This window comes from Echiichthys vipera (assembly GCF_963691815.1).
Source record: "Echiichthys vipera genome assembly, chromosome: 22".
Classification (NCBI taxonomy): domain Eukaryota; kingdom Metazoa; phylum Chordata; class Actinopteri; order Perciformes; family Trachinidae; genus Echiichthys; species Echiichthys vipera.
The window spans coordinates 7,576,936-7,598,443 of NC_139847.1; the positions used below are offsets into that span (position 1 = coordinate 7,576,936).

The 21,508-nt window shown below is 40.0% G+C and overlaps 3 protein-coding genes across 3 annotated transcripts; 1 reads left to right on the forward strand and 2 right to left on the reverse strand.

Moving 5' to 3' along the window:
• Positions 1-534: 534 nt before the first annotated feature.
• nedd8 (NEDD8 ubiquitin like modifier) lies at positions 535-4,207 on the reverse strand. Its single transcript, XM_083937582.1, has 4 exons — positions 4,034-4,207; positions 2,507-2,554; positions 2,307-2,389; positions 535-1,602 (listed from the first exon to the last, which is right to left on the reverse strand). Exons 1-4 carry the CDS (start codon positions 4,049-4,051, stop codon positions 1,476-1,478), a joined length of 276 nt encoding a protein of 91 aa, XP_083793708.1. The 5' UTR covers positions 4,052-4,207; the 3' UTR covers positions 535-1,475.
• Positions 4,208-4,546: 339 nt separating this feature from the next.
• gmpr2 (guanosine monophosphate reductase 2) lies at positions 4,547-9,863 on the forward strand. Its single transcript, XM_083936795.1, has 10 exons — positions 4,547-4,587; positions 5,446-5,579; positions 5,744-5,863; positions 6,959-7,042; positions 7,145-7,318; positions 7,426-7,507; positions 7,726-7,832; positions 8,276-8,318; positions 8,414-8,573; positions 8,718-9,863. Exons 2-10 carry the CDS (start codon positions 5,493-5,495, stop codon positions 8,905-8,907), a joined length of 1,047 nt encoding a protein of 348 aa, XP_083792921.1. The 5' UTR covers positions 4,547-4,587; positions 5,446-5,492; the 3' UTR covers positions 8,908-9,863.
• A 7,726-nt stretch (positions 9,864-17,589) lies between these two features.
• On the reverse strand, positions 17,590-20,038 carry cideb (cell death inducing DFFA like effector b; the record flags this gene model as incomplete). The annotated part of the gene is made up of 5 exons (XM_083937385.1): positions 17,590-17,737; positions 18,056-18,246; positions 18,358-18,516; positions 19,089-19,203; positions 20,013-20,038. The coding sequence occupies 5 exons, from the start codon at positions 20,036-20,038 to the stop codon at positions 17,590-17,592; spliced, it is 639 nt and encodes a 212-aa protein (XP_083793511.1).
• Between the last annotated feature and the right edge of the window lie 1,470 nt (positions 20,039-21,508).

Sequence of the window (21,508 nt, forward strand, 5' to 3'; positions counted from 1 at the left end):
ACACTGTAAAAAGTGAGATTGCCATGTCTTTTTTTATTATAAAGCAGGTGGAGGTGCTGTATAAATACTGTGAAAGTATCAAAAGGCTCAATCAACAGAGAAACACACACAGCCCGTACTTAGAAACTGTGTCTTTAAACGAGCCGTCGGGACTTCTGTACAGTTGTGATGTCACAACTATAATTTATATAGTTAGAGAGAGCTGCTACAGTGATGTAAGTTATTTCCCGGCTGCAATGACGGTGCAGAAACTCAGAGAGTGCAGATGTGGAAGACATGGAAACACTGACCAATCAGAGCAGACAGGGCTTTTTCTTAAAGAGACGTCGCTAAAACTTTCCGTCAGAAGGTGAATACAGGAATATTCAGACAGACAGGGGGAGAAAAATAATGTGTTTTTGAACATGAAAGCATGTAAAAATGTTCTAGTAGAAATACAAAATACCGGTTTGAGTCTGAAAATCAAAACACTGGGCTTTTAAGTTAATTTATGAATATAAGAGAATGGCAAAAGTGAGACATTTTCAGCATTATCACACGTTTATTTTACTGACAAACTTATCCACAGCAGAGGTCCATGTGACACGGTTCTGTACACAGAGGGGGTGGTGCTGACTCAGCGATCCCAAACAAACAATGCTTTTCTGAACAAACAAACAAACCTAATAATATCTGTGTAAAGTAAGGCCATTCGCGGACCATCGTTGGCGCGTTCCTTGTCTTTTTGCATCAGTAAAATTTGCAATAGCACAAAGAACAAATTGCAAGACAGGAAATATATGTATTTTCTAAACTGTCAAACTATTCCCTTACCTACGCGGTTGTCCATCTTTCACTGATCTAAGTGAGCTACATGGGTGCTTCCCAAGAGAGAATGCTATGCTATATATGTGTTGCTACACCCAGTAGCCTCAGATAACTATACTGAGTTGGGGGAATTTGTGGAGAACAGGATAAAAACATGTATGAAGCAGAAAAAGTAAACCTTAGTTTGTGTCACACTCTGAAGACAGAGACTGTAATCCAGGGATGGTTTCCCCTGAAGCCTCTTTAAGCTGCAGTTATCTCAGTTTTATCACGAGTGGAACACAGACGCACACGCGGAGCCGCAGACGGAGAATAACCTGAACACGGTACAGTACAGTTTTCTGTAGCAGTCAAATTAGCTCTGGGTTGTAAATATTTACCAAAGCTTTGTTTAATTCTGAAAGTAACTTCTGCCAGGGCAGTTTTAACATGTGGAGTGTCTCGCCGTGGCAAGGTTACAGTGGGGGAAGTGTTTGCAGCCAGCACATTTTTGGCTGTAGGGAAGTGGCTGCCACAAGTAGAACCTGATCTAACTCTTTTTCTACCGATGGCTCTGTGTCGCCCTACGATGCCGCCAGGGGAGTCTGAAACACGTGGCTGGGTGTCTTCTGTGTATCCGCTTCGTGTAGGCATCGCGGAAAAAGTTAAGGCGTGTTTCTAAGCGACGGCTACAACGCAGGCTTGGAGTGTAGGCTTCTGGGAGAGCGGAGCACCTGTCCTCCTCGCAGAGCAAGTACCAGATGGAGAACAGAGCCTCCCTGGATTTTATAGTCTGCCGCTGTTTTCTCATCATTCCTGAGGATAAAGAAAAAGGGGACGCAGGGGAGAAGACGTCAGACAGTAGAAATACCTCTGTTAAAAACATCATACCAAAGACATAAACCTTTAAAAACGGGTCCTGAATATATAGTTTCGTTTTAAATAAAAGCTGATAGATACTGTTAAAAGACATTACTAATATATACAACAGAGGTAAATAGTGTATTTGTTTGGAACTACTTTCATTCATTCATTCATTCATTCATTCATTCATCTTCAACCGCTTATCCCTGGGTCGGGGTCGCGGGGGGCTGGAGACGATCCCAGCTGACATCGGGCCTGAGGCGAGGTACACTCTGGACAGGACACCAGTTTATCGCAGGGCACATAGAGACGAACAGAGACAGACAACCATTCACACCTACGGGTGATTTAGAGTCATCAATGAACCTAACACGTGCACGTCTTTGGACTGCGGGAGGAAACCGGAGAACCCGGAGAAAACCCACGCAGACACGGGGAGAACATGCAAACTCCACACAGAAGGGCTGCGGATTAATATGCATTTGGTGCACTAGTTGTTATTATTACTATTATTTACAGCACCAGAATGGTTTATGTTATGTGGGGTGGACTCAAAACAAACTACATGTGCAGTGTACATGTGCCTCTGTTGATGGGATATGTTGACAATAACAGAAATCAAGAATATTAAGGCTGGGGATGTTAAATAATCTTACATTTGTTTTCCACTGTAGATCAACCTCTGCTGCTGCGGAGGGATCCCTTCTTTCTCCTCCACCCTCTCTTTGATCCGCTCCACCTGTGATGGAAATTAAAGTAGAAACATGCTCAAACACACACTGGATAACAGGTCATTGCTATCATACAGCAGCACATATGAAGAAATAATAGATATATAAAGCCTATATAACGTTACCTTATCTGTGGGCTCAATGTCAATCTCTATCTCTTTGCCCGTGAGTGTCTGGGATTGGAAAACAACAGGTTATTGTTGAGCAAATTAGGAGTTTTAACATAACACAATACCATTTCTCCAAGCCAAAATTGAATTCTTCCTATGAATGATAATTTAAGTTATCCACAACGTCATTCTTACTAGTACAGATGATCTCACTTTTGTCATTCGTGTGTATTCAGCGTTTTAATTCTAGATATTATCCACAATTACATTTTAGATATCTACAATGAACATTCTGGATATATTAATGTAATTCCTACTGGTAAAATTGCACTTGTACATATCCGTAATGAAATTTACTATACAGAATGTATTTTTTATATATATCTGGATTTTTTTTTTCATTTGGGATATTTAAAAATTAATATTATGACTAGTAACAATTGGATTGTAGATATCTGAAATGGGATTTCTTCTTTAGTAAGAATTACATTACAGAATGTAAACTGTGCAGGATTAGAGGTTCACCTGCTTGTTTTCTTAAAACAAAATCTGAAGAAAGTTGAACTGTTATTGTGTTTGAACGTTTGTTTTACTATCTTGATGTTTAATGTTCTCTAATGAGATGCAGTTTCCACTTTTGCTTTCATTCAGACCAAACAGGCCTTCTAAATTGTGGAAATCCTACGTTTTCTATGTTGTTAGCAGCCATTGTGTTTACTGTTAATCTAGGCAACTATTCTCCTAGCAACTCATCATCACACTACAGCACACTGCCTGATAAGAATGTGTCTAAATCATTGTGTCTCTAATTTAAGTTGTCGTTAGCAGGATACCCATCGTCCCGAGAGTCATTCTGACTGACGTGTCTCTCAAACTTCAGTCTATTTTTGTGTTGAAAATGTAAATGTACATACTGGTAGTGAGTGTGTGATAAGAATAAAACATATGAGACTTTTCATGTTTCCTTCGTACAGCTGTTGTGTGTAATATAAAAAGTGAGATTTCCATGTCTTTTTTTAATTATAAAGCAGGTGGAGGTGCTGTAAAAAACTAGAATGAACATTATGGATATATATTAAGTAAAATTGCACTTGTACATATCCGTAATGACATTTTTTACCAGTCAAAATGTATTTTGAATAGTTCAAAACTACATTATGAATATCTAGAATGTTTTTTCTTTGGGATATCAGAAATGAAAATTATGGCTAGTAACAATTGAATAATAGATATCTGAAATAGGGGTATTTCCAAGTCAGAATTACATCACAGATACCCATGATGTTAATTTTAGATTGGATATCTAGAATTGAAAGCCCAATACACATGAATGGCAAAAGTGACGTCATTTACACTAGTAATCATCTCATTGTGGAAATCAGAAATGTTCATTTTGACCGGGAATTATTGAATTACAGATATCTGCAATACACATGCAGGCTAGATATTAAATAATAAACCTGCTTTCCATAAGAGACTGGACAGCTCAGTAATAACAAGTGTTAAACCAGGCTAATCTTTATAACGTGACTGTTTACTTACCTTAACTTTAATCAGCATCTTTGTTCTCTTGTTTTTATCAAATAAACAAATGGAGCTCGGTCCGTGCGATTATATCCAATAACTGAATCTGTGACTTAATAAACAATAATGATAATGCGGTAATTTTTGGGAGGAAACTCGATATTCATTGCCTTCTTTACCAAAAACCGAGTGTTTCCTGTGTTCTTCAGCAAAATCCCGCCGAATTAACGGTTCCGCTTCAACTTGAATCTTACAACTTCCGTCAATAACTATTTTAAAAAACACATAATTACTAAAATACCTAAAATATCTTTCTCTAGCGTGAGTGAGTATAGCTAAAATAAAAGGGACCCGAAAATGTGTTTCCCGAGCACCTAAACCAACCTTTACGACACCAGCGCAAATGGCCGTAAGGGGAGTCTGGCATTTGTAGTTTTTACCTGCGCACAGCCCATTAGCTAACGCCCTTTAAAAACTACAACGTGGCTGTCAGTTGGTGTGCGCCCTCGTAAACCTTCCCGCGCACACACACACAGTGGAAAAAGGAGCGGTACAGACATACTGTCCTAAAGGTAACGTTTAATACTTGATTTAAATTAATCTAAAAGACAGTTTATTCGTTGACTTATTACTAGTTTATCCACAGGTTCGCGGTTTGTCGTGCTAACGTTAATTTTAACGCTATAAGCCGATGTAGCATAACTTAGCTAACCTTGAAATAACACATCGGGAAAAAAAGAAGCAACTGTGCTGATCTTTGTGGTGGGTTTAGTGTGAATGTTATAAGCAATAGCGCTGTCACTGGCGTTTTAGTATGTTGACATAGCTAACTTGCTAAAGATAGCCTTATTACGTCTCCACCAAGTAGTAATTACAGTTCTGGACAATTTGACATATCTGTGTGATTTTGCCTTTTATGGGATACTTACACATCAGCATTAAGTCAGTTTGGTATTCAACATTAATTTGGTATTCAGAATAAAAAACTAATATGCATTAAACCATTCCATTGGATTATGTCAAACCACTAATAGACTCATATTCCTCATGTATCACAAGGCTTGTTTTTGAATAATATGATTTTTTACAAAACTTAAATTTATTATGCTTCCTTATCTTTTGTCCTAGGGATGTCAAACCACTTGTGCACAACATTTCTGGATAAATAATCTATATTAAAATTATTATTATTATTATTATTATAGATATTATTATTATAGATATTGCGACTTGCTGCTGCTCATGGAGGAATTGTTGGGTCTCTTTAAATGATAAATAAGTCATATATATATATTGTGGTCTAGATCTTCTCTATATGTAAAGACTCTTGAGATAACGTTTGTTATGATTTGGCACTATAAATGAAACTGAATTGAGAAAAGACAGCACAAAGTCGTCACTCTGAACTCTGATCTCCTTCTCTTTCACAGCTTCACACTCTTTTTCTGTTACACCGACTGTACATCCTGATTCCAAAATGCCTCGCATTGAGAATGACATCAAGCTGGACTTCAAGGATGTGCTCCTCCGTCCGAAGCGGAGCACTCTCAAATCAAGGAGTGAGGTAGGTTCATTCAAGCAGTGACCCCCCATCTATGAAAGAAAAGGCTCCTGTGACTGTAGCAACGCACTGCGAATCATTGCTCAAATCAATGGTTTCCCCGTTAGTTGAACAAATCTATAAAAATATGAAGTACACTAATGTGTCCTTGTCCTTGCCTTTCCCAGGTAGACTTAATGAGGAGCTACAGTTTCAGGAACTCCAAAGGCAGCTACAGAGGTATCCCCATCATCGCCGCGAACATGGACACTGTGGGGACCTTCGAGATGGCCCTGGCTTTGCACCAGGTAGGTTATGCATTACGTGGGATGTGTATAAATCACTTATCATTTCACAAAGAGCTTCATGGAGCACATAGGGTAATTCATCATGTTCTCTCTGTAGAAATATTGTTGGGGTCAGTTAATTGGTCCTAAATCTAAGCTGTGAGTGTGCGCTTTACTAATAATAATCCCTATATTACATAGTAGGCTGATAAATGAAGACAGGCCAAGACTTTCCTTATTACCTTCACCAAAGACCAGATTAAAAAGACAAGAGGTGATTGAATTGGTGGCTAACTTGTAGTTTTGTCTTTATCTTTGTAACGATAATTAATCACACTAGAGATCGACCGATTTGAATTTTTTTAGGGCCGATGCCGATACTGATTTTTTTTTTAATCAGCCGTAGCCGATGACAGATACTGACTGCTGATTTTCTTGAGCTGAATTTGGAGCCGATTCTACTTTTGTTCCCTCAATTTACATCATCAAATTACACGATGATGATAACAAATGTTACAAGTCTCAATTTAAAAAAGGAACATTTATTGAACTTGGAGCTGCCTGTGGACGCCTGTCTGTAAATAATGCAGGAAAAAACTATCGATGAACGCAGCAGCCCACATCAGCCAATACCGATACACCTAAAAAACGCAAATATTGGCCGGCTGATGTATCCGTCTATCACTAAACCACACAGACTGCTGTATGTTTTAATTCAGGGCCCTCTTCGCCTCTAAAGTCGAAGAAAGATAGTGCAACCTTTTTGTTGCTCATGGGGGAATTGTTGGGTCTCTGTTAATTATGAATAAGTCATAGAGTGGTCCAGACCTACTCATATGTAAAGTGTCTTGAGATAACTTTTGTTATGATTTGGCACTGTAAATAAAAATTGAATTGAATATCATATATTTAATAATCTCACAAATATATTGAGTAATTTATTGTTTTGTTCGTTCATCTCATCGCTCACACACAGTTAGAAAAAAATGTGCCTACCAGGACATTATATCTATTACTTCTCCTGTAAAACGCTGCTGTATATGTCTGTGTGCCCCTTTTGTATCAGGTCTGCACAAATATCTCAATGGCTCTGCTTTTCTTTTCCTCTTCCCCTAGTTCACTCTTTTCACTGCCATTCATAAACACTACTCCGTGGATGACTGGGTGGAGTTTGCAAAAAAGAATCCCGAATGCGTGAAGGTACTCAAAGTGTTAATCATTACATGACTTTATATTTTAGGGAGGTTATAAATGGCTGTATTTTTTTGTCACACATGTCTTTCTCTTTCTTTTATTTCCCAGAGTGTAGCGGTCAGCACAGGGACCGGGGAAGGAGACTTTGACAGGATTTCAGCCATCGTGGCGGCGGTGCCGGAGCTGCAGTATATTTGTGTCGACGTTGCTAACGGCTACTCCGAACACTTTGTTCATTTTGTCAAAGACGTCAGGGAGAAGTTCCCCTCTCACACTATAATGGTCAGTAGATATCTGCACCACGTGGGGCCTAAAAAAGGAATTGATGTTCCCAGGTTGTTTGCTAAGTAATCAATGAAACACTTTTTTGTTTTGTTTTTTTTGCTCAGGCAGGAAACGTGGTGACAGGAGAGATGGTCGAGGAGCTGATCCTGGCTGGCGCTGACATCATCAAAGTAGGCATCGGACCAGGTGATCACAGCGTAACACACTTTTTTGTGTTTTTTATATTATATAAGAATAACTTTAATATACTTTCATATATGGATATTAGCAATGAAGGAAACCCCCACTCCTTTGGCACACACACAGATCAGACGGACCATAAAGAATACTTGCATATGCTGTTTCCTGTTTGAAAATCCTGGATTTGAAATCTTAATCTCTTGCCCCCGTTTCTTCGCCCACAGGATCTGTGTGTACCACCCGCAAGAAGACAGGGGTGGGGTACCCCCAGCTCAGTGCTGTGATCGAGTGTGCAGACGCAGCCCATGGCTTGGGTGGCCACATCATCTCTGTAAGGGACTCTCTTCTCTGATAATCCAGTGATTTAATCAGACTTTCTACACAGCTCTTGGTGTCCAAAGTTAATGTTAAAGGCATATTTTGTCATTTTGGGAAATAGCCTTACTTGCTTTCTTGCTGAGAGTTAGATGAGAAGATTGATACCACACATATCTGCGTGCTAAATATGAAGCTACAGCTAGTTAGCTTAGCTTAGCATAAAGGATAGAAATGAGGGGGGAAACAGCTAGCCTTGCTCTGTCTGAAACAACAAATTTAAGAGTTGATTCCCCATTTCCAGTCCTTCTCTTCCCACGGTCAGTGTGGTTTGTTGGACGTGAATTTCACCTTGAGTGTGTGCAGTTTTATCTTTTGTTTCCAGGTGGTACCTGCAGCCATGGTAAACACAGTCACTCCCCTGGTGTTTTGTTCTGCTTTATCTTCTCTTTCACACAGGATGGGGGATGTACGTGCCCAGGAGACGTCTCAAAGGCTTTTGGTGAGTTTTAGTGGGTTTTTCACATTGCACTCAAATTCCAACCACAGTAAGAATTCTTCCTGTTAAAACAAGCTTATCTTCATGTTTGCCCTCAGGTGCTGGAGCGGACTTTGTGATGCTGGGCGGTATGCTTGCTGGACACTCAGAATGCGGGGGAGAGGTCATTGAGAAAAACGGGAAGAAATACAAACTGTTTTATGGAATGAGCTCCGATACGGCAATGAAGAAACATGCAGGGGGCGTGGCTGAGTACAGGTCAGAGTCCCAGTTATTTTAGTGTGTAAGGGAGAAAATATGTCAGTCATTTTTTTATAACATGTTTGTGGGTGATTGCTGATAGTATATATGTTTATAATGTCTCCTCTGAGGGTAATCCCAGTGGGTCTTTTTCACCTCCAGAGCGTCGGAGGGGAAGACAGTAGAAGTTCTTTACAAAGGTCCCGTGGACCTGACAATACGAGATGTCCTGGGCGGGGTCCGCTCCACCTGCACCTATGTCGGAGCAGGTAAACTTAAGGAGCTGAGCCGCAGGACCACCTTCATCAGGGTTACCCAACAGCTCAACACCGTCTTCGGCAACGACAGCTGAATATCCGGCTGGAGTCCTGCTTCAGAACGAAGGATAAGTCTGCAACACTGCCTGTCTGATTCACAGACATGAATACTGATACTGAAATACTGTCATTTTACTATGCTTTTCTTTCTTTTTTTACATAAACTAAGGTTCATTTCAATTTTAAAACATTGACTTTTTCATTGGTATCAACAGAAATGAATCTGTTTGCAATCTACAAAGTGTTTCAGGACAGTGAGATGTATTTCCAATGCAAGTCATCTTTTTATGCAAATCTGTAGCTGTCTATAAACAGTATCTACAACATGTGTTTATGCTCTGTGCCGAGATCATACTATAAGCCTTTCCCCCCCCACACACGTATAAAATAAACAAATGTCTTAAATGATTTAGAAAGTACGAAATATGTACGCAGCTGCTGTGGCTAATTATGACCTGTTTTTAGAAATGCAATCATTCCATCACTAAGTTTTGCACTTCAATTTGAGATTTGAAAGTCTTAATAATTAGTTTCTGTTATTATTTCATAGATGTGCTTTGAAACTACAGTGTCATAGGTTAGGTCAAGTTTTAAATAGTAGGTGAATTAGATTTTGGGATCATTAATATATGGACCAGTACACGCTGAATGCCAGAGTAAGGTACTACAGCACATACAGTACATAGCAATGAAATGTTGACTTCATAGCAGAGGTGTTATTCTGCATAAAGATGAGCAGCTTTTCTCTTCTCTGGTTCTAGCTGCTCCCAGTGAGTACCAAAAATTGTGTGGGCTTATGTTCATAATGTGCACATTCATATTTAAGTGTAATTCATTACAGCCTTTAAATTATGAAGTTGTTCCTTGGAGGTTTTACACCATATTGAGTATTGGAGGCTTCACTTCACACAGTGTCTGTAGTTACCAGATACTTTCAAGCTGCTGGGGGAAAAAATGGAAATTAAAAAAAACTTTTACCAGTCAATAAAAACATTCCACATCTTAAAATTTGACTTGCTTTATTATTGATCGGATGATTCACAATGTAAGAACGATACTAAGGACCAGCAACACCATGCAACTTACACCTCACAGCCAGTAGATGGAGACAAAAGTCAAAACAGAATGACCCTTGTTCCCAAAACACAATAAACTGAAGATATTACATTGTCTATAGTTAATGGTTTGTATTTTGTACACCAAAAGGAATCACAGCATTTGCTCATTACTGATATTTGCACTAAAAGCCTGATTTTTTTCATTCAACAACCAATCAATATTTATATTCATCCAATAAAAGAAAAATATGTTATTACTGTAGATATGTGTAGCCATGCACTTCTTGGCTTTGAATAATGAGTATTAGCGTTCAGTGGGGTTTTACCAATTACCTAAGTTCACAAACCATCTCTGTGATGGAGATGTCGCCAATAACTGCTCCACAGGGACAGTTAGAGAGGTGCTGGTAAGAGTGGCCGCTCATTCTATCGCTGTAGTGATTGCCGTTCTTGTAGTAAACCTTCCCACACGGGCATTTCCATTCCTGCTTGGGGAGATTCTGGGCATTTTTCTTTCCTAGTTGAACAAAGGGGGCCAGGTCCCAGTTGTTGAGGCTCATATTAATTGTGATTATTTCTTCCCTCTGGTGCTGTCCAGTTCTGCTGAAAAAGGACAGCGAAGAAGCCACAAAGTTCCAAAACACTTCAACCACTTCAGGTCGCGCTACGGCCTCATCTCCACTTTGGCCCTGATGTGTGATTGATGCAGAGGAAACCCTGCGTTTTTTCTCTGGACTGATCGATGTATTAGTACAATCCTCATAATCTGTTGTGAGAGTGCTGAGCTGGTTGTCTTCGCAGCACAGACCGTATACATTTCCATCCTTCAAGTTCTTTGCAGACTTTTTGTCGCAGAGACCAATGGACCAGTCAGAGTCTTGAGAAAGACTGACCACCCACCTCTGAAAGTTAGGAGTTGACAGGGTACTACGGACTAGCAGAGTGGCAGAGCATTGCCCCAGCCAACTACTGTAGAAAACCTTCCTCTTGTCTTTGGACAGGGACATGCCAGGGCCAAAAATCCGTGGGTCAAAGATCATGTCTGAACTGGTACCAATGAACTCCTGGTGGTTCTCTGGGTCAACCAGAGTCAACAGGGACCCCCACAGGTGGCCTGCTTGCTCCACCATTTTGTTCCCATTCTGTCTTATCTCCTGAACCATTTTGTCTCGCTCACTGCCAGGCTCCAAGCCTTTTCTCAGGTCCACAGCTTTGGCCTTCTCCACATCCTGATGCACCTGAGAGTACATCTGCAGGAATCTGAAGGTGTCCTTCTCCTTCTGTGCTGCTTGTATGCTGCTCTTGCTGGTTTTGATTGACACCATACGGGCAGAGACTGAACTCTGGACACTGGTCAGGACAACATCACGCAGGTTAGTCACAGCCTCAATGAGACGCACACTGGAGCGACCCAGATTCTCTCTTTCACTCTTCTCCCACTTTTCCAGACTCACATTCTCGTCATCAGTTTTTCCCAGTAAGGCCTGCTGCTCCGCGTTGAGCTTCTCCTTGAGCTCTTTGTGGGCTGTGGAGAAGGTCTTCATATTGTGTAGACGGTGCTGGTCTTCGATGGCGCAGGAAACACACACACAGGTCATGTCATCCAAGCAGTAGTACTCAAGGAGTTTTCCATGTTGGGGGCATTTAGTGGTGCCACATAGGGCCATCGGCTCAGTCAAAGGATGAGTTTGAAGTAACACAGGGGTGATCAGATGGACCTGGAGGTGCTGGACACACATGGAGATCTCACATTTCATGCAGGTCTTCCGTGCTGGTTTCCTGTCCTCCTCTGTGCACATGTCACACAGGATAACTTGTGGGTCTTTTTGTAGATTGTCAGACATGGTTTTTCAGATGCAGGAAATCCTGGTTTGATTTTTCTGGAATATTATTCACTATTGAAAGTCCTCAGGATCCTCCTCGAAGCTCTTTGGTTAGCTCTGCTTTGGCAGAAAGCTGCAAATGAAATCTGATTTTGCTGAATCTAGTTGTTCACTCGTTTCTTGTCTCTCTGTCGGCTCTGTATGCTCTGCCACAACAGCTTTGCACAACAGTTTCGATTTCTGCTAAACGAAAACATTTAAGGGGTGGAGTTTTTCTGTCACTTGTTTCTGTCACTTGAGTCTGGTGCGACAGCTTGAGCTGCACTCCAGCAGTATCCTTTACTGGGAAAGTAAAGGGTGTGTACTGTCCACAGCACACACCCTTTTTTTAGCAGTGTTATATTGTAACTTGCTCACCTACTTGTAATAAAAAGCCTCCTTATCACTCAATAAAGATGAATCATCTACTACAGGTCCAATCTACACCCAGTTGCCAGTGTACTCAGCTTAAGCTAATGCAGCCAGATAATTCATACCTTCATGCAAGTTATAATGTTTGGCTTTTGTGGAAACTGTTTTAGAGAGGTATACTTGAGTTTGGATTGAGTTTGGATTGAACACTGCCTCACACATCCATTTTAATTAACACAGAGGGTAACTGCAGCCTGCAAAATGACCATAATAATATAAATTCATTTTTCATAACATATTTTTGACAAAAAGGTAACATATCATAGATTAAGGTGGAAATAATTGCAGTACAGTCTTGTTTTTGACTACAGAAGTTACAGCTGACCTGACTCACAAAATGTTAATGGAAAAAAATACACAAAATAATCCCAAATGACCACAAGGAAATGACTAAAAATACACACAATATGGCCAGAAAGAGACACAAAGTTACAAAGGGATGCAAAAAAACAACTGAAACAGATGCAAAACCACCGAAAAAAGGACGCAAAATGAATAAAACACATGCAACCATAAAAAAAATGGAAAAATTTAAAATAGAAGCAAAATGATCAACAGTAAACTCCGAGTTTGTGCACGTTGTTCCTGCGTAGACAGAGTGGGGGGCCTCTCACATATAATGATGGCTTTATAAAAATATATATATTTGGTCTGAATTAATATTTAAAACCCCTTTTTACGGGTTTGACAATGATTTTCTGTCACATTGTTTTCATACCAGCCAGAAGCAGCCGGCATTGCAGGTTGCCAGGGTTGTCTGTTGTTGGTTGCAGCTACTGTAGTCTGGCACTGGGTGAACTGGAGTTTGCCAATCCTGCAGCTGCTTATTGTCCCAGCAGCTGAGTGATCGGAAACGGGCAAAAACCAGAGTCAATATAGGCCAAGCATTCACTCCATGGACTGAGATAAAGGAGTTCAACGCCATTAAAAGGCACGCCAAAATGGCTACGTTTCTCCTTGATTGGGAAGCTAACTTTCATGTTTACTTAGCTGTAAAGGCTAATGCTAATTGTCAGTCAAACTCCTCTGCAATTGTTTTTATGGCGCGATTTGTCGGAGGGGACGGGTTCAAACAGACTCAAACCGACTCTGGTCTTCTGAAGGCTACTGGGCCGGGTCTGACCAACCTGGCAACCTGAGTGGTGGAATTATTTTCTGTTGTCGCGACTACGATCTTGAGACACTAGATGGCGGTGTTCTGCTCATTTCCCATATTCAACCTTTTACATCTTGTATTATTTAACTTATTTATACAATATATAATTCGGCAAAGAGGATGTACAAATTCAAGTTTTAAGCACTGTTTTTTTTTTGTTCCAAATTTGGGGACTGAACCAGATCAGCAGGAAATAATCTCCTTTCATATTTACGGGACATTTTGTGTGCTTAAACACGGCTTTAGAATTAAGGATGTATCTATGATATCAAAGTTGAGTGCCTCATTAAACACTTACAAAAAAACTGAGTGAAATAAACGTTCAAAACTGTTAGAAAACATGTTTCAAAAACAGCTAATTTTGCTGTTAAGGCTATTTCTCAAGGCTGTGTGGGCGTGGCAGATCGAGTTTTGATTGACAGCTCCCATGACAACCGTTTTTCGTCTTTTTTAAATGTGACAACCGTTATGGACCAACCGTTATAGACCAACCGTTATGGACCAACCGTTATAGACCAACCGTTATAGACCAACCGTTATGGACCAACCGTCCAGTACCAACGTCACTGATAAAGTCACGGCCGAGATAAAGAGGGACAATTACAGGGAACAAAGGTCAGTTAGGTAAGTTAAACTGTACCACAACAATTATCATGCTAACCAGTCCTGTGTGCTGGAGGCATACACGTAGGTTAACCAGCTAACTTACGTCAACTAGCTAACTTACGTCAACTAGCTAACCTTCGCTACCGTTAGCTAGCGAAATAAGGCTAACGCTAATTAAGTGCAGGTGCTGACTTTCTATTTTTGGTGATATTTTGTCACTAAACAAACGCAATGCAGTTTATATTTTGGTTATTTAAGCATGTCAATTATGTAATTTGGTTATCCCTCTTTCTATGTATCAACTGTATATTATGAAATAGATTTAAAAAGGATTTCAATATGTGATAAAGTTTGAAAATGGAGAAGGGTAGTATTAAATAAGTTATTCTGCGTACTACTCCTTTTCGGAAATGTTAAACTATGTTGTTTTTGTGTTTATTACTGGCAACAAAAAAAAGATATTCTGATTTAGTTATTGTTTTTTTCCTTTTCTTTACATTATTTCCATTTATGTTGTAATTCATTTCACGTGTAAGTAAACTAAACTATGTAGCATTATAGTGGAAGTTTTTTATTTTTTAGATTTTATTGCACAATCAAAAAGGCATACATCTTATAAAAGATAATACAAGTTATATACAGTATAAACAGGTGATTTAAATCAAATACAGATAAAGAAAATAAATAAAAAAATGAATGAGATTATTCTACATAAATAAAATTTAAATTAATTAAAATACAAGTTAGTCAGGAAATAAGGTTCATAGAATAATAATACAGATGTGCTTTCTAACACAACAGTTAAGTTACACTAAGGTTTTTCTTCCACTGCATTACAGTGGTATATTTTGTTTTATTCACCAATATTATATCTTTCCAGGTTTCATTTCTTTTTTGACTAGTTACTTTGAATACATAGTGAAAATCAAAATAAGATACATTAAAGATTAAACTAAAAAGCACTAATTTAACTGTTATATGATGTTACAAAGTAAAAAAATTAGCTCAAGCTACTACATTTAAATGCTGCAACCAGTCAATCAGTAATTGAAATTAAATACAATTTAACACCTGATTCTCACTTTACTCACATACTTTGACGTTTACCTAAATAATATCTAAATACATATGTTCTCACAGTATATATTGGCATAACTTCTATAGAATATTAAATGGGTTCAGTTGAATACCTTTCACTTGTTTAAATTTTTATCTTGTAAATTATTACATATTTTCTTTGGGTATCAACGTTTTCTGGGTGTCTTGCTCTTCGCAGGAGTCATTCCCCCAGACGAGAGAGACGAGGCAAAACACGGATGGAGGACAACTTTGGCTCAGACAGAAGAAGAGCTCCTGAAGAGATTTCACCAGAAATTAACGCTGCCCTGATGGCTGTCAGTCTGAACCAGATCAGTCCACTGTGTCTCCCCTTGCTCTCTGACAATCGCAAGCTTTTATGGGTGCACTCCAACGATATCAACCTACAGCTGGATGATGCCGTAGAGCTGGACAAGGCCTTTGACAAGTTTCCATATTTGACACAGAAACAGACAACTGCACTGGCAGACCGCTGCTCCGTGCATCCGGACCAAGTGAAAGTGTGGTTCATGGTACAGAGGCTCCGTTATGGCATCAGCTGGGACTATAAAGACATCCGCAAGGTTCGGAGGAATTTCAAGTCTAGTCCAATAGAGGAAGAGCTGCATATCAAGAAGGGGAAGGAGGTAGAAGAGGATAGAGGACAGAACAAGAAAAGCAAAGATGAGGTAGAAGAGCGTGGTGGAATAAAGGCAGACGATGTTGGGGAGGAACCGAGTGCAAGTGAAGGAGGGATGATGGGAGAAAATAGTAAGCAATTGGAGAAGCAACCAGTGAAGAAAGTGAACAAGAGAAAAGTAGAAGAAGACCAAGTGAATAGTACGAAGAAGCGGAAAAGAACGCCAGTGACGGAGAAGATGGGAAAGAAGAAAAAGAAGGAATGGGAAGAGGGTGTTGTGGACAGAACAGAAGAAGTAGAAACTCAAAATGATGAAGCTGTGAGGGAGTGTCAAAAACCCACTCAGTTGGAGACAACACTTTTCCAGCAAAAGGAAAAAGAGGAAAAGAAGGTGAGCCTCGTGGTGCCTGATGAGACACTGGATGCAAGTCCTCCACTCATCCCCCCGACTCAAACTCAGGCCGTTGACGTGCCTCCTCTCACCGATAACCAGGCAGAACTTCCTCCTTCCACCTCAGATATTCATATGGCCCCTGGGGAAAGCAGCGTTGCGGGTAAAACAGAGACACAGACGCACGCACCAGAGCCAACAAACCACAACAATGCCCCCACTGATTTTGGCAAACTGAAGGAGTTCGTGGCAATACTAGATACTCTCGTTGTTGGAGACGGTTTACCGTTTACTGCCCAACAGCAGGATTCTCATGTAGACACGAACAAGTTTGCCAATAAGAAAACCCTCCTAACAAAGACTCGGACTCAGATAGCGATGATGAAGGCGGCTTTCATGCGCTGCCAATATCCAGACAAGGATGCTTACGACCGACTGTCGATTGCGATTAACATCCGCCGCTTGACGTTGGTTAAGTGGTTCAGTGACATGCGCTATTTAATTACGAAAGGGAGACCCCACTGGATGAATCAGGAGCAGCACAGCAAGGCGCTCGCCAACATCTGTTACCGGCAGCTATTGAGGGTGGAGGAGAAGGAACCTTAATGATGAACCTCGAGAAGAGCGGAAGCTGTGGTGAGGAGGACAGCGTGCCGATGCCTCCAGCGTAGAAACGATGCCACAGCCTCTGCAAATGGAGCAATGGAGATGCATCATCTCCTCAGATTTGGAAAGATGCATCAGCAGTTTAGAGACGGTCAATTTTTGTTAACGTTCTGAACTTTAAGACAGTTGTTTGGTAAAAGGTTGCCAAGTTAAGACACGTGTATTCATTCGTGTCCATTAGGTTTCATATGGACAGTATTGTTATACTGTTATAGTTATAACTTGACATGTTTGTTTAATTTTCAAAAAAGTTACACACGTTTTGTGTAGACGGAAGGTTTTGCTGTCATTCAAATAAAACACTTAATCCCTAAACTACAAAATGAATTACTACTTTTTTTTCTCAGTACTGTAATATTTCTGTTTATTTTATTTTTTAAAAGACAGTGACGTTTCAGATCAAAATAAACACTGCGGCTGTAATCTCAGAGCACATAGAAAGAGAAGGTCACCTGCCAACATTAACCACCAAATCCACAAAAGTATAATTCTATAATATTATGTAGAAAATATTGCACAAAAAATGGAAAACTCATTCTCATGTTATCCAGCTACATACAGTCTTACATTCTGTTTATGACCTTAAGTACTGATCATTTTAAGGGTAGATGACTATAGTATACAGTCATACAATCGTCCGCTATGAAGATGGTCATGTCAAAAATAAAGATTTCTTTTCCCTGATTTTAAGAGGCTGCAAAACAATTATACAATAGAGGCTCATTCAATACTGGGAATACATTCAAAACATCTTAGATCGGCCTACTAATCCCTGTTTAGCCAACAATCATATCAGATGTCACAACTCCGCGGGTCTCTCCCCGCTCCGTCACTTCCAGCTGGCTGTGTACTGCGTCTCTGTCCTCTGCGGCTGCCAAAGCTCAGCGCCTTCGATAATGCGGCGGATCATGGTGGCAGAAGTGATGAGCAGGTGTCCAGCGGCGTGTAGGAGGGTGGACGCAACACGCAGGGCTTCTCTGAAAAAATTAGATCGAGTGTCACCAGTGTTACTTTGTACGGATTCTTAGCTGGTTTCTAATCACCGTTGTGCAATAAATTTGGACATTGAAAAAGCTTATTGCTGAGGGAGGAAATGAATGTTACATTTACCACCACATGTATTAACTTTATGTCATGTCTGAAAGAATCAGACGTCATTTTTGAAGTTGGTAAGAAGTTATTTGACCAACTTGTCAACAATGTAAACCAGAGTTTCTCCACAAAGAATCACGCAAACGCACCGGTTTAAACGCTGTGTTTACCAGAGAAATTACTTTGAAAATAATCCCACTTACCTGAGGATTTTCTTGGGCCCCAGACACTGAAAGTTAGCGCTCACAGAGTACAGGCCCTGAAATGTGGCCTTCACACTCAGGGAGCCAAAGACATCCTTTGGGTTCATCCTGTAAAGGTCAAAGGTGACACGAGCTATGTCTCTCCCGGTTGCAGGCTTGCCGTGGTCTTGAGATTTGGACACAACTGCACCCTGGGGGGATCAGACACAACAGTCACACCTACTGAATGTAGTGTGATAGTGCGTCACGTGACAAAAAGCCTCTATAATAAAACAACATTTGGCTTCTATGGTCAAAAGTACCGGTTGTGGTCTCCAGGTTTGTCCGGGCTCCAGGGCGATGAGCATGGTGTTGTCAGGCAGGGTCATGAGGAACTCGTCGGAGTCTACCTCCGTCCCGTCCTCCTCACAAGCCAGAGACAGAGACACTGCAGACAGGGACAGCAGCAGAGCCTGGCATACCTGCAGCACAGATTAAAACGGTCTCTCCCACAGCTCGGTTACTGTAGTGGGTTTCTTATTAGCTATTATTTTGTTGCCAAGGATTTTCCAGAGATGCTCTATGGGGTTTAGATCTGGGCTCACACTTCCTCTTCTAAACTGAATTTAAAAAGAGGAATTTTGTCATTTATGAGGAAATAAAGTCTGGCCCTCACACACTTATCTTTATTGTGCTTTTGTTTACTGAGTGCAGTTGACTCATGACAACACGTGACCACATATTTGACATCATCAAGGCTCTGACAAGGGCTTTAGGTGAGATAAGCGTTATGTTGTTACACACTGACATTTTTTAGTTTAGTTTAATGTTTCATTCTTAAGAAACGACTGTTCTGTGTTTTATATTCTGTACTAAAACATGTTGTATATACCTTCATCCTTTCTATCTCATTTGATTGTATTAAAAGTGTGTTAATCATGAACTTTTCTTCTACATTGTTTCCTTCTCTTTCTATTATATTATGTATGATATTGCATATAGTGTAAGCAGCTTTGCCCTGATCAAAGCTTTTTCTGTTATTTTTCACTCTCACCCTCTCTTTCAGCTCCTCCAGGGTCCCCGCTGTGATGCCCTTCCTGGTCTCCCTGTTGTGACAACAAACTCTGAAGGGACGCTGCGGTGGAGACCACACACGCTTGGTCACAGATCTGAGTAAAGGCCGAACAGAGAGGTTATTCAATTATTAAATGTGTGGTGGATTTTCAGAGCAGACATTTTGACTCGTCATGGGAGGAAAAGCAAAGTTATTACCAATGACATTAAAAAAGTCCTGTTCTATTTGGATGTCACACTCATTAAATAACTTACCCCGTGTATGGTCTTCACTTTTGTGAAATTCAAACTGACCCGGAAAACATATTTGGGGTTTTAAAAACAGTGTGAAATAAAAATGTACTCCATGAACCATTCATATATCATGTCAATTCCAATCAATAGAGATAACATATGTTTGTTGATTGCAATTAGTCTCTACAAGTGAGAGAAAACCGTTTCTCTGTGCTTAGATTATAATAATATAATAATCTAACATTAGATCTGTGTGTGTGTGTGTGTACGCGTGTGTACGTGTGCGTGTGTGTGTGTGTGTGTGTGTGTGCGTGTGTACGGGCATTTTTCTGTGTGTCTCTGTGTATGTTGGTCAAACTGATGTCGAACACCATTTAAAGGATGTAAATGTGTGGGGAAAAGTAGCATGTGTATCTGTTATTTTTGTTTGTACATGTTCATCACATAAAATAAACTAGGTTTCACATAAGAAGCATGTTTACTTGTGCCATTTTTCTTGTTGTAATATTTTGAAATGGGTCAATTTGACCCCATACAAGGGTTAAATTGATATATATCTCATATAATCTAGTTATTTACTCACTTAAATCTAGTCTTTATTTCAGGGGCTCAAACGATCACAAAGCAAATCAACACAATATCAACAGACCAAAAGTAATTCTTCACTTACTTGATGAATGAAGACGTGGTGTCCATGCTCGTCAGTCTCTTGTAGTCTCTTCTCCCAGCCTTATTATTTTGTACGGTTGTTTTGTGATGTTTTCAGCGCTGCTTGTGTTTGACGCAGCGAGCCGGACTTTGCCTCGGACCTGGTGATAACTCAGATACAGAACAGCACAGGGCAAAGGTCATCTCCCTGTGTGTGTCAGTGAGGAACATCTGACACTGGACATGTGAGGTGGATACCAATGTTGATATTTGAGAGGTTCAGAAATCAGATGAAAATATTATATACGTAAAAAGTCAAATGATGCCTTATAGTAGTTTTTCATTCCTGTACTGCAGTGTCTTGCTACATATTGGCTGACATATACAGTCATGCTAATATAGCTGCAAAAGGCTAACATCAGCTGATTTATTGGCCCAGGGAGTTTATCCGTCTACCTCTAATGCTTCTAAGAGATATAAAGTTGTTACACAGACGTGGAGGAATGACTCAGATCTATCACTTAAGTAGAAGTACTGATACCACAGTGTAGAAAATAAGACAAGTAGGAGTCCTGCATTCAAAATGTATAAAGTATAAGCATCAAAATGTACTTTAAGTATGTAAAGAAAAAGAACTCATTATGCAGAACAGATAGATAAAGAGATAGAGAGAGATATACAGATAGATAGATAGAGCGATAGAGAGAGATATACAGATAGATAGATAGAGCGATAGAGTGAGAGCGATAGAGAGATAGATAGAGCGATAGAGTGAGAGCGATAGAGAGATAGATAGAGCGATAGAGATAGAGCGATATAGATAGATAGAGCGATAGAGTGAGAGCGATAGAGAGATAGATAGAGCGATAGAGATAGAGCGATAGAGATAGATAGAGAGAGAGAGAGAGCGATAGAGAGATAAATAGAACGATAGAGAGAGATAAATAGAACAATAGAGATAGAGCGATAGAGAGAGATAGATAGAGCGATAGAGAGAGATAAATAGAGCGATAGAGATGGATAGAGCGATAGAGAGAGATAAATAGAGCGATAGAGCGACAGAGCTAGATAGAGCGATAGAGAGAGATAAATAGAGTGATAGAGAGAGATAGAGTGAGAGATAGAGCGGTAGATAGAGCGATAAAGAAATAGAGAGAGCGATAGAGTGATAGAGAAAGATAAATAGAGCGATAGAGAGAGAGATAGAGCGATAGATCGAGCAATAGAGCAATAGAGAGAGGGATAGATAGAGCGATAGAGAGAGATAGATAGAGAGATGGATAGAGCGAGAGCGATAGATAGAGCAATAGAGCAATAGAGAGAGGGATAGATAGAGCGATAGAGAGAGATAGAGAGAGAGATAGATAGAGCGATAGAGAGCGATAGATAGAGCGATAAATAGATATAGTGAGATATACAATAACTTTATTCATCCCCGAAGGAAAATCATTTTGTTGCAGCAATCTGATGCAACTGAATATGATAAAATACAATAGAATAAAAGACAAAATAAAAATA